The following is a 12,982-nucleotide window of genomic DNA, read 5'->3' on the forward strand; positions in this document are numbered from 1 at the left end:
GCGATGGAAGGGGAAGAACTCGCGGGTCAGCGTGTGGCTCTAGATGATTCAGATAAAAATGACGGTCCTCTAGACTGTGTGATAGTATTTTCTCCTCTATATTTAGAAAGTCTGAGGGGACTCCTAATGCCCTTGGGGAAAAGGTTCTTTCACTCTTTGGAAATAAAGTTCCACAAGGTTTGATGTCTAGTTAAGCTTCAGGATAACTTGAAAAAGCACTACCTATATGTCAACTTCAGCGGGTGCTACCTACAGATAAGCCTAGACTTTTACATGAATCCAATTCTGAACTGTCCAGATTCACACCATGTCAGTGTGACAGCCCAGAGGCTCACTAAAGGCGTCTGAAAAAGTAGAAAGATTCCCTTATGAGCTGGAGCCTAGCAACCAAATCCTTGAACCCATTCTATTTGTTAAATGTTGGAGACACATGCCAAGGCTGCAGGCACGCTATCACACAGGATATCGAGGACGTGGGATTGCAAATTAAACTTGGAGGCTAAATTAATGGGGAGAAAAATGCAGGCAAATACAAATTTTAAATATTTGGGAAACAGTTCCTAGAGGTAAACTAAGTCTGATTCTAGGAAAAGAAAGTCAACAAAAATAAAACAATGCTTTCCATAGACAAAGTTGTAAAGCAGATAAGTACCAAAGTCACTTTTTACCATAGCTATTCTGTGTGTCAACATAAGGGCTGGCGGTGACATCGGCTGAACGATGTGGAAAACGGGCTGAGATTTGGTGGGACACAGAATAGCCATCTTCATATGAGGCTTCTGTAGGGTCCAGAGAGATTTTGGCACATTCTATTACAACATCATGTGTTTCTAATCTCTTCCATCTGCAAAAGGCAATGAAAGTCAAGAAATGCAAGTTACAATCCATTTTCTCAAACCATCAAACACTTAAAAGAGTGCTAACCCATTGCCAAACCACTGAACCATGATTAGCAAAGAACAAGGCAGAACCACGCCAGCCCAAGTATTAATGAACATTACTATATAAAGAATTAACCATTCATTTTACAAAACTATACTCTCCCTATTTAAAATGGCTATATCAAGTTATCAGAAACTAATCTGAAACAAAAATTTCATCAACAAAAGACTAGGTATAGCCTCAAAATAGAACACAAACCATGCAGAGCAGCCACGAGGGGGAAGCTCCAAAGGTAATCAAAGAACAAGGAGACCTCAAAACCGCAAGGTAGCCGAGGTAAGGTCTCCTATCCAAGCCTCAGGATTCTAGTCCATTCCCAGACCAGAAACACAGTGCAGCAAGTCTCAAACCTACAGACGGCCCATGAGGACATTTAAAGAACTGTCTAAGGATTCCTGCTATGTGATCCAGAGTCCCACTGCTGAGGATTCAGCCTATGGAAACAGACATACATCAAGATATACAACACTCAGCACGGCTTGTAATAGAAAGAAGAAAAGAAATAACCCAAAGTCCAACCAAAGAGAGAAATCCTACAGAAGAAAAATTACACCACCAACATGAAAAAGCACGCTTTCAGCAGATCAGTGGTGGCCAGGTGTGAGGGGGGGACTGACCACGGAGAAACTTTCTGGGCAACAAACCGTTCTTTATTGTGACTGTGACTTTTGTCAAACCTTAAAAAAAACTGATAGATTTTATTGTATGTAAATTTTCTTACTAAAGTTGATTTTTAAAATTATGCTTTCAAAACACTCAGGATATAATCTCAAATGAGTAAAAGATACAAAACTACTCAGGGATATGCCCACAGACAGACAGGTCTGACCACACTAAGAATTCGAATTAAAAGAACTCTGGTTCCAGGTGATGTTTCTCTTCCTCCTTCACCTTCCAGTATTTGCCAAATGTTCTACAAAGCCCTAATAATTAACACAACACGACCTGCTTTCTTCTAGACAACATAATTTCGCTGTACATGCTCCTAAGTAATTAGTAACCCAGCAGAGATTTTCATCTGCACGCTCCGAAGTTTACAGTAAGACAGCCCGGCAGCTCCACGGGCCCACCCCGATGAAGCAGCTGGCGCTCCACAACTGTTCCAGAGCGCTCAGCCCTGAATCTCAGACGCTGAACACGCGGTATTAAACACAGAGTGCAAGAGCCAGGGCGTGGGGAGCAGGAGAGGCAGCTTCCCTGCAGGGAAAGCCTGTGAGCACCAGCACCACATCTCCGGTCACCACGCTGGTTCCGGCGGCCTGTGCCGCCTGGGCCTGGGCAGTGGTGTCCTGTGCGTTCTCAGCACGGCTGGAAAGTGATCGAGGGGGAGCAAGAGCCCAGACACACATGCACACATAGGAAGACTGATCTCAGAGAGGAAAGTGACAGTCAAAGCAGAAATGTAAAGGTTTAATTCTAATCAAAGTAGCATGTATTTACAAGATTTCCTTGATTCTGAATGAGACTTTTCATATTTTAATCTCTCTGAAACTGGGAAGTCTAATCAGTTGGGTGTTGGTATATTTGGCATTTTTTTTCTCTGATGTACATAAAATGCAAGTTCATTCTGTGTTCAATTGCATCTTAGATTCAATGAAATACGACAGTTTAAAAAGGCAGCATAGTATTAAAAGGCGCCTCCCACGACCCCCCTCCACCACTGGCAGCTGCTTCCAATTTTGCTCCCTAAACTGTTGCCCTACCTCCGTATTTCTAGGCCTTCAATTTCCTGATGTATGAATCTCAGGCGCCAAGTGTTTACATCTCCATGGTAGGTGAGGATTTAGGTCACTTCCATGTACCCTTTTCCCTCCTCCCCAACGCTCTCAAAATAAGCACGTCGTTGGTTTTTTGTTTGTTTCAAAACTGACTTTGGACAATTAATTGTAACGACTAGGTGAGGGCTACTCCTGGCCGAGCCACAAAGTATACGATTAATATTTCCAGTCTGTTCAATTACGTTTGTCCTGGAGTTTAAATGTTTCTGTTTCTCCTCCTCAGTCTTCTCTGCACCTATTACTAATCCTTCCTAAACTGACTCTAACAGCTCGGAAACAACGCCCAGCACAACTTCACACAACGAAAAGCGAACGGTCCACGGGGATTACTCACCCTCTCCTAAGGCGCCCCCTGCTGGAGCCCCTCCCACTGGCCGTCCTCAGCACTGCTACACACTGTCATGCTGAGACTTCCCCTGACCGAGAGCCTCAGTCGGGCCCCCCATTTCCTGGCTCTGGGTCTTCCTCGATTTTATTTTCGTTTTGGTGGAACCCATGCTCCAGCGGTTCACTGAGGCAGGGTACATGGGAGGTAAATTTCAGTCCTTGCATATCTAAAACTGCATCATACTTGATAGGCAGATTGGCTGGGTAAAGAATTCTAAGTTGAAAACCTTTTCCTCTCAATTTTGAAGGTTTCTCAGAAGCTAGCCTCATTCTGATTTCTGATCCTTACTGTTTTGGAATTTCACAATATTGAGGCTTGGCAGCATTGACTGAGCTGGGCACTAGGTAAGCCCCTTCAATCTGGAAACTCATGTCCTTCAACTCTTGTGTTGTTGTATTTTCTTGTATTATTCGTACTCATATGGGAAATTTTCTTCTATTATTTCTTTCACAGTTTTTTCCCCACCAAAGTTTTCTCCTCCCTTTAAAAAAAAAATTTTTTTTTATTGGATGTTGGACTTTCTGGACTGATTATTTTAAATTTCTTCTTTTCTCTCGTATTACTCATCTCTATTCTTTGATCCTGCTTTCTGAGATATTCTCAACTAGATCTTCTAATTCTTTTACTGAAATGTTTATTTTGGCTATCATTTTTAATTTTCAGCAGTGCTTTCTTTAGTCCGACTGTACCCCTCTGTGGCACTGTGACCTTTATATACACACAAATGCCTCATCTCTGTGGCTGCTGTAGACATTTTCTTCTGCTCTCTGTACTGTCATTGTTTCTTTCTAGCTCCTTTTTCTCCTCTTTACACTGGTCTCTTGTCTTTTGTGTTAGAGCTTCCTTCAAAGGCCAGACAACTGTCCACCCGCTGTGAGTGAGGCTCTGTAAGACGACCCTTAGGCTTCTGAGTTAACACAGCATCAAGCTGCACAATCTCCCCAAACCCCACCAAGTCCAGAGTAAAGACGTGTTTGCTCCCTTCTAAACATAAATGCACAAAAAAGAAAAGAGTGAGAAAACAGAATAGCACCACAAATTTTTGAAACTGGAAAGCAGACAGGCAAGTGGGGACTGACTTAGTGAATCCAAGAAAGCAGAATCCTAAGCTGCCAATGTAACAAAGCTAAAAGTCAGCCTGACTCACGCTGTGGAATTCTTAAAAAGCTACAGAATTTTACATCAAGTACTTCAGGAACTGGACATGAGTGACAGGTAGGTGAGGGCAGCTGAAGTCAGGGGGGCAGAGCCAACACTATCTGAGATCCTTCCCTGACTCTACACTCCCCGGCAGCAGCCCTTTCCTCACCAGAAATCTGGACTGTCCTCTGAGGAGGTTGCACAGAGGACAACTGGGCTGAGGCACTCCAGAAACAGCTGAGGGCATGAGTACTGCTCAAAGAAGAGAATTAAATAAGCATGTGCACTCTAAATGCCAAGACCACTAACCTCTCCCTACCAGAAGCCTCTTCTCTCCAGGAGGAGCCAGACCCTTGTCAGACTAGCGATCAGAAGACCCTTTTCTGGAAAAGTCTGACCAGCTCAAAGGAAAACAGAACTGTCATCAGTGTCTCCAACAGATGCTCAGATCAACACACAAGGAAGCTCAAAGGCAACAAGTCCCGTCCCTGTGAGCAGAGCTTCTAAGTCTCCTCACCCAAATACAAGCAGAGTACCAGATCTTTGCAGAAAGCCTCACAATTTTGAAAAGAACAACAAAAGAGCAGTTTAGAGGAAACAGATGATGGAGGGAAAGGTAAAAAAAAAAAAGATCAATATTCTCAAAGACATGAGAGACTGCACCCATGAAACAGAAGCAGGCTACTATAAAAAAGGAGCATTCAGAGAACTAAAACGGGCTCTTAGATGTTGAAAACATGATGGTAGAAATAAAACTATAGTAGAAGAATTAGAGCTAAAGACAAGGAAGTCTTCAGGAAATAGAAGAAAAGAGCAGAGAGAAAAAAACAGGAGAGCAAAGAAAAGCAGAGAACCACTCCAGAAGTCCCAACCAGAATACAAGGAGTTCCAGAAAGAAAAGACAGAGACAGTGAAGGACAATAAATCAAGTACAAAATAATCAAAGAAAGTTTCCTAGAACTTAAAGATAAGCACTTCCAGACTGAACACGGGAAGAGATTCATACCGAGGGACATCAGTAGGCATCAGAACATCGTGAGAACGAAGGGAAGACGGCAAACACAGATGATCAGAAATCAGAATGTCTCTGGATTTCAACAGCATCCCTGGAAGCAAGGTGGCAATGGAACAAGGCCTCTGAATTCCTAAATGAGAATGACTCCCAACCTGGAAGTCCGTACCCACACAAAAAACTGCATCCTTCCTCTGCACCCAGTACATGGCCCTCGCGACAGGCCGTGCCAGATGCCCCAACTAGGGCGAGCCTTATGCTTCCAGGACTTGCTCAGGACCCTGCCCACTGACTTCCCCAGAAGGGGCTCCTGTAAGCTCTTGGGGCAGGGGACGCCACACCGAGACCCAGACACTCGGTTCTTCCTCTCCTGGGAACCCGCACCGCATAGTGACGAGATTGCCTGTTCCTTAGCCAGACTTTGTCTCCCAATCAGCTTTTCAAAATGCAACAATACATGTGGTAAAACGGTAAAGAAAAGGAAGAGAATGATTACAGTAAAAGTGGGAACAGCAGTTGTTGCTGCGGGGAGACGGGAAACGGGGAGGAAGATGGCTGCGACTGAGGAGGGCAAGGTTCCATTTTTTAAGCCAAGCGGTGGCTGCACAGGTGTCCCTGTTATTACTAAACTTCAAATACGCATTTTCTACGCATCTCCACCTACATCTCACAGCACGCTGCTTTAAGCTGAGGTTCTGTGTGGCGGGGGGGGGGGGTTGTGGAGAGGTGGATTTGCTGGAGGGGGTGAGCCACCCTTCCTGGTGGGAGAGCCTCAAATGTCAATATCCACGGGCTGCTCTCCCCCAAAAGGCTTTAATCCCCTGCCTGGGAGCACGAGGCTGGCAGCCAGCCAGAGAGAAGCAGGGCAGGGGGCTGAGCCTCCCCCAGCTCAGTGTGCAGGACTTCATCTCCCCTCCTTTCCAGTCACGACTCGGCTCTACCCTCCGCCGTGCTGGGCGTCCTCAAATCAGAAACCTCACAAGTTCTGCTTCTCCAGAGAATGATCTGGGCACTTCCACGGGGCCCTGTGGAGGACGGCAGTCGCCTGGCCAAGCAGGATGGAGGAAGGGCCCAGGGAGCCAGACCACTGGAAACCCAGGCTGTCGGCAGCGCGCCTGTTTCCAACCACACCTGTCACCGCTGCCTCACACAATGGTCGCACCCCAGAGCTGCGAGCATTTCTGGGGTTCTGCAGGGCCAGCACCTGCACCGTGACTTCCTCCACTCTGCCAAGTTACCAATTCTCTGTCTCTGAGGAGCATGTTTTAGACTCAGGCAGAGTTTTCACCGCACAAGTCCTTCAAAATGGAATGATTCCACAAGCAGAAGAACAGCTCAAAAGAGGCTTCTCCAAGATCACATTTTCAATCTCTCTACTGATTCTACAAAATTCTGCATTACTAGCTTAGTTTCCATACCTTCGAGGGTCCAGTTCATGGTCCTTGGATCCAGTCACTAATTCCGGGTGAATTCGCACATGCTCCATCATTGGCTAGAAGAGTTTGAGTTGACCAGTGACAAAAAGCTCAATTTCTGTGATATCGCCACACAATGAAATATTATTTGACAATAAAAAGGAATGAGGTACTGACACATGCCACCACATGGATGAATCCTGAAACATTCCATTAAGCGAAAGAAGCCATTAACAAAAGACCACATATTATATGATTCTATTTACATTTATGAAATGTTCAGGACAGGCAAGTCTATGAAGGCAAACAACAGAGCAGCGGTTACCAGGGCCGGGGGCAGCACGCAGGACAAGGAGAAGGCTAAACGTCTTTTCAAAACCTCCCTGTCCACCACTCAGCACGGAAGTGACAAATGCAGCCTGTCCACACAGCAAGCGTGCTAGATGTCAAGTAACGAGCTTCGGCCTACCTTGACCACTTCCTCGAAAGTCTCCAGGTTCTCTTTCATGCTGTAGTGCGAACGCAGAAAGGAGACGAAGTTGCACGGGTACATGCCGTACAGGCGGTGAAAGAGTGCGTACACGCTGGCGTGGAGGTGGACCAGGTAGATTTCTGTCACGTGGCCTGGAAAGGAAACCGTCGCGAGGAGACTCTTCGTGGGACACAAGACTGATGCGCGCCGAAACAGACACGGGCACAGGCCGCCAGCAAGGCTTCTCACCTCGCGCCAAAGACGGTAGGTCAGGGTGGGTTTCCAACACACAAACCGAACATACAGGACACCCCTGTCTGAAATCCATCAATGGCTCCCCACGGCCTCTGGTTAAACTCTCATCTACTTAGACTGACCCATAAAGGCTCACACTGATTTAACCTCTGCCCTCCTCTCTAGTCATCCCTTAAAAAGGACTCCAGACGTTCTCGTAACGCTGAGCTCCCTTTACAACGATGCTCCCTCACGTCTGTCGCTGTGCTCCTCCACTGCCCTGTGCAGTGTGTGCTTCCTGAGAACAGCACTGTCATACCTCTGTATCCTTAGTGCCTCGCCCTGGGCTTCATGCATAACGGGCATTCATATATTTGTGGAACAAATGTGTGAGAACCTTTTAAACTTAGTATGTAGTCTTAGCTATGCAGATTTGGAACTACAGAGTGGAAAACTATTATCTAGAAATTAGCTTAAAGAGCTAAGAGTGAGAGAAATGGAAAACTTAATTCATGTAGCCTTACCTAGACCCTACAGAAACCCCAAGTCCACAAAGCTCCTCTACTAAAGGACGGGCTGTCCTCTTCTCCCCAGGAAGAGCCTACAGACAAGCCAGCATCACATGGGCCTCATGCCTGCTTTTTAATCCTATACAGGAAGCCACAATATTCTGCTTCCCAGTGCGTACACATTTCATTCCTTCCACACGAGTATCTCATTGGGGATTACCAAAAGATCCTGAGTTTTACATGTTTACAGCCTGTGAATGACTGGGACAGAGCTGAGCTACCTGCGGGTGCGGGAACAAGCCCCCTGCGCTGGGAAGTGGAGCGCTACTTAGGACCTGCTGCGCTCCCCTCGCCCCTCCCCACTTACAGGTCTCCGCTGAGCCAGAAGCCTGTGTTCTGTCACAACAGACCAGCAGTGGAAGACAAAAATGTTCCACAAGATTAGTCCTACAGTGCACGACACAGACTGAAGCTGGTTTTCAGTTTGCCAAAAATCAGGAAGTTTTCCCTACCGCTCAGTATCTCTGACGCCTGACGCTTTCAAGCCAACAAAGCAAAGGAAGGAGTCTCAACAGCCACGCTTATTTGTGCCCCTGGTGGATGTACCCGAGGAGTGTCCTCACCTGGCTGGTGACAGGCACCCGCTTCAGCTACAGGATTCTACGTGCCCCGCTCACGGCGCACGAGCTGCTCATCAGCAAGGAAAGCACACACCCCGCACACGACGGGTACACAAGGACAGCCTTACCTGGTTTCTTCAGGCACCACGACGAAAGACGGCCAAAAATATCAAAGAAATCATGGAGGTGCTGTTTCCCCGACTGTGGAATCATTGGTAGCATGGTTATCAACACTAAGACGCCGGTCGTGAGGACGACGACATCGGTGTCCACCTGAAGGAGGCAAGGTCAAACGGGAAGGAACACCTGTCAGGCGCAGCATTAGGATTAGTGCACGAAGAGGTCCTAATGCCAAGGGGCCACAAGTCAGAGGCCCACCCACAGACTCATTCCCCTACCTCTAAGGGTTCTGGGGGCACAACGTTGAAATAGACTCAACCAAACACCACTGAGGACCGGCCCGACTGTGCTGAGTCTGCGGGGACCACTGCCGACACACCAAACTCATGTGGGGCAGGGGCTCAACGTGGCCCAGGGACTCCCAAGTCCCAAAGACGGAGGATGTCCTCGTGTAGCACTCGGAGGGAAGCACAAGAAGCTGCTTTTCAACAGAACAAAGGAACGCTGCTGTTTTTGTTCATTCAATCAAGTCCTAAAATACTTAATTTTTAAGTCAATTAAAAAAAAACCCTATTCATTGACACATAATTGACTATTTTCTAAAGAATTACAACAGAGTTATAACTGAAGAAGAAATCAGTATAGCACTAACCAGTATACTTAATGGCTCACCTTCACAACAATATTTAGAGACCAGCAAATAAAAGAAGATACAGTGATCTCTTTATATTAAGTCATATAAATTTAGACTAATTGAAGACACTTAGTAACCAACGGATAATGAACCAACTCAGGCTGGCTACAGTGGCTCACCTGACCCATAATTAAATCATGAATGTTTGCCAAGTGACTGGAATTCAAATCTAAGACACAAGACGTTAATCAAAAGACTACCATGCAGGCTAAGACATTCATTATTTCTACTGATAAAGGAGACAATGAGTCCAGAAATAAAGTTTTAAATATACATAGTTTTTACATCAGGCACCAGGCCATTTGTTATAGCAGGTATCTAGTAAGAAGGATATAAAATATTGGTTGGAGAATCTAGAATATATAATGAGTTCCAGTAAACAGGACTAACTCTAATTTTGGTTATTGTAACATTCAAACTGAAAGCTTGGGTAACAAGCCCATGAGTAATTTTCAAGGCTTGTCCTTTTGGGAAAGATAAGTATTCTGCAATCTGAACTAAACAGTGTGCCTCAAAATTGGATTATATTATCAACCCATTTGCTTAAAAAAATTAAGTTGTTAAAACCGTTCCTGTTTTAATCTTAACATTAAATGCACATTTTTATGATACTCTACCAATGTGACTCCTTGGGACCCACCTCTAGGGATAACAAAACAGCTACCCTTGTTGGCAGAGATAAAAATCAATTTGCATGTTGCTGTATCAGACGGCTCCAAAGGTCCTGCCACCCTGGAACAAACACTACTGGATATTTTCATGTCTCTGTGAGGTACAGGCAGTTCGTGTTAACCACACTGTCTTATTTTATAGATAGGAAACAAGTCCAGGAACTAAAACAGATTAAGCAAATAACCCTGAGGATTTCAGCAAGCCACAGTCAAAACTAAAACCATAAAGTTCTGTTTAGGTTTTAACTCCTTGTGCAGAAAAACACACTAAGGTCAGCGCAAAAAAGTGGAGTGCGACTCACCCAGCAGGGCTTGTATCAATAAAACCTTCGTTACGGCTGCAACCAGAACGTGCTCCCAAAGACTTAAAAGAGCCCTTAGCCATTTTTCTATCAGCCAAAAGAGAATTCAGAAATGGGGGCTGCCCAAAGATAAACCAGCATGTTTTCAACTGAGGAAACGCTAGACAATGATGAAATCAAAGAGGACTGGAACAGCGCCGTGTTGAACCAATGTGACTGAAACTGTTACCATGTCTGCTTGGACCGAAGACATTAAACAGTCACAGCGATGCACCGGCAACTTACCAGGCACCAACTCCGGACTACATTACATTCGGGAAAAACCAAACACCTAGAAGTTTTTAAACTCTCAAAGTTAAAATCTAGCTTGCTTTATAGTTACTCAAAATTTCAGAAATTATACTCAAAAGCCAATTCATCCAAACCCATACAATCATCGTACCTTGAGACATTTTAGTAAAGAAGGCAAAAGAGGTGCTTGAGAGAGCTTATGCTTCCAAGACGGCTGCAGTCTCACGACGTGCCCGAGCAACGAGAGGGTGGATAACCGAGAGGCGGCTTTGCCCATGTATTCATTCATTTTGTCCAAGAGGTGCTGAAAATGTACAAGAACAAGAGAAATGTATCTCAGTAAAGCTGGGGGGGAACCAAGGGAACCAAGGGAAACACTCATCTGCGTGTACGAAGTTAACACAAGTGAGGGCAGCAGTGACGGGCTCCAGTCTCTCAAGTCTTCCCTTTGATGTAAAGCAAGGGTCGTGCAGGTAAAGAGATCAAACACGAGATTTCAGGATCTTCTAACCATGTTAGCAAACAAAACACTGCTGCATTTGGCCTAAGAGAGGGCAGCCAGTTTGCAACTCCTGAAAAAGGATGCCCACAATTCAGGTCTGTAAGCGAGGAGGAGCCCCCTTCGTAGGCCCTCTTTGTGAAACACAAATAAGCCACTGCCTAGAATAGCCACCGCTCCCGTGAGCCCGCGGCGGGCTGCTGGAGCTGGAGGGGGCCCTGCTGGAGCGGGCACTTAACGCTACAGCAGCCCAGCCTGCGTGACTTGGCCCCTGGTATAAATTAGGTAGGTGCAGAAGTTAAAATTCAGCCCAGAGTGGAAAAACTAAGATGTACCTATAAGGCAGACAATGGCAAAGCCTTCACAGCCCAGTAAAGGAAGCACATACAAACCCAAGACTTACCAAAATCTGCAACTACAACACTTTGTTAGCTATTTACCACCAACAAATATCAAAGCAAAAATAAAACATAAAGGAACCTTCCAAGTGCCTGGTGCTGGGGAGCAGCACCACTCAGTCAGCCCCATCGTTATCCACACTGACAGGTTCTGCCATATTGATTAAAGACCCAAAAAGCCTATTCAGAGCATGGGTTTAAAGAGGGGTAACTTACGAATCACACTGTCACCGCACAATTATAGTTTGAGATTACAGGATTTCTTTAAACAGCAAGATCTGTAAAAGCCTCTGAAATACGTTTTACTTTGAAAACTCTACAGGAAACAAAGGTCCTGACGACTATACGCAGTTATAATCTGGGAGCAAAACCATCTAAGGCACCCAGAAGTCGAAGGAGTAAGCTCTGGACAGACCACGTGGTGGGTCTGCAAAGACGCCGCCACACAACCTGAAGAAAATGTATTGACTCTCTCCCGTTACACTCCAGCACTCACCTTGTCATGTGGCTCTTGCAAGGTAGTCAGGATGTGCAACACGGGCTGAGAGCTGGTTTCCAGGTAATAATCCACCAAGGTGTTCACAAGCATCGGACCACGGTCTAAGTAAAGAAAGGGCAGTTTATGATGGTTACTTCCTTTAACATCCTAAACTTACCTCAAACAGTTGCCTGTCACAAAATCCAGAACATGCTTCTTTATATGCTAGCCAAAGTTACATGAAACATTGTATTTATGCCCCCTTAAATTAACTTAGGTTTAATAATTAATAGCTATGTGCCTAAACAGCCACAAAAGCACATGAAGTACCATCTTCCTTTTTCATTCACTGCAAAAATAATTCACGTTATTGTTAACAACTCAGATTATATGGAAGTATATAAAATAAAAGTAGAAGTCTTCCTCACCACCTGCCTCCCAACCCGCTCTTCAGAGACAAACACCCCTGGCTTGCGACAGGTGCTTTCAAAGCTTTTCACACCTGTATCATCACACACACACACAGCCTCCACGTCCACACACCACAGTCTGGGTATGCATGTGCTTTTCCCACTTAACAAGGCATTTTAGACACCTTTCCGAGACAGTGACCTCCTTCATTCTCTACTGAGCTCCCAGCTCACTGCACGGCTCCACATAACTTAGCCATTTACCTACTAAAGGGTACTTGGGACTTTCCAATTTTTTGCTGTATTTCATTCAAGGCTATAATGAAATACAGATTCTTTTAAGTGGGCCAAATGGTATCTGTTTTTAAGTTGATGACAGATACTCCAAAAGCGCTGAACGCCAGAGCATTCTCTGCTGACAGTGCCCATTTCTGTGACCAATATTTGATTTCTGCCAACCTGTTAAGCAATAAAAAAAAAGGGTCCTGTTTATACTTCTGATTAAAAAGAGGTTATGCATTTTTCATATTAAAAATCATGTATATGATTTACAGGTGAAATGATATATCTGGAATTTGCTTTAAAATACTTGGGTGGGGGAAGTCAGGG

General features: G+C 45.2%; 1 protein-coding gene across 6 annotated transcripts in view; it reads right to left on the bottom strand.

Moving 5' to 3' along the window:
* TSC1 (TSC complex subunit 1) overlaps nt 1-12,982 on the bottom strand; it is a 46,988-nt gene that overhangs the window by 18,340 nt on the left and 15,666 nt on the right. For all 6 annotated transcript variants that reach the window (XM_064490654.1, XM_031450787.2, XM_031450783.2 and 3 more), the window contains 6 exons: nt 11,982-12,085; nt 10,740-10,892; nt 8,639-8,783; nt 7,145-7,299; nt 6,679-6,752; nt 669-844 (listed from right to left, as the gene is read on the bottom strand). In XM_064490654.1, coding sequence (XP_064346724.1) covers nt 669-844; nt 6,679-6,752; nt 7,145-7,299; nt 8,639-8,783; nt 10,740-10,892; nt 11,982-12,074 — 796 coding nt within the window. In that variant the 5' untranslated portion in view covers nt 12,075-12,085. The remainder of the gene's footprint in view (nt 1-668; nt 845-6,678; nt 6,753-7,144; nt 7,300-8,638; nt 8,784-10,739; nt 10,893-11,981; nt 12,086-12,982) is intronic.

This window comes from Camelus dromedarius, chromosome 10 (assembly GCF_036321535.1).
Source record: "Camelus dromedarius isolate mCamDro1 chromosome 10, mCamDro1.pat, whole genome shotgun sequence".
NCBI classification, from domain to species: domain Eukaryota; kingdom Metazoa; phylum Chordata; class Mammalia; order Artiodactyla; family Camelidae; genus Camelus; species Camelus dromedarius.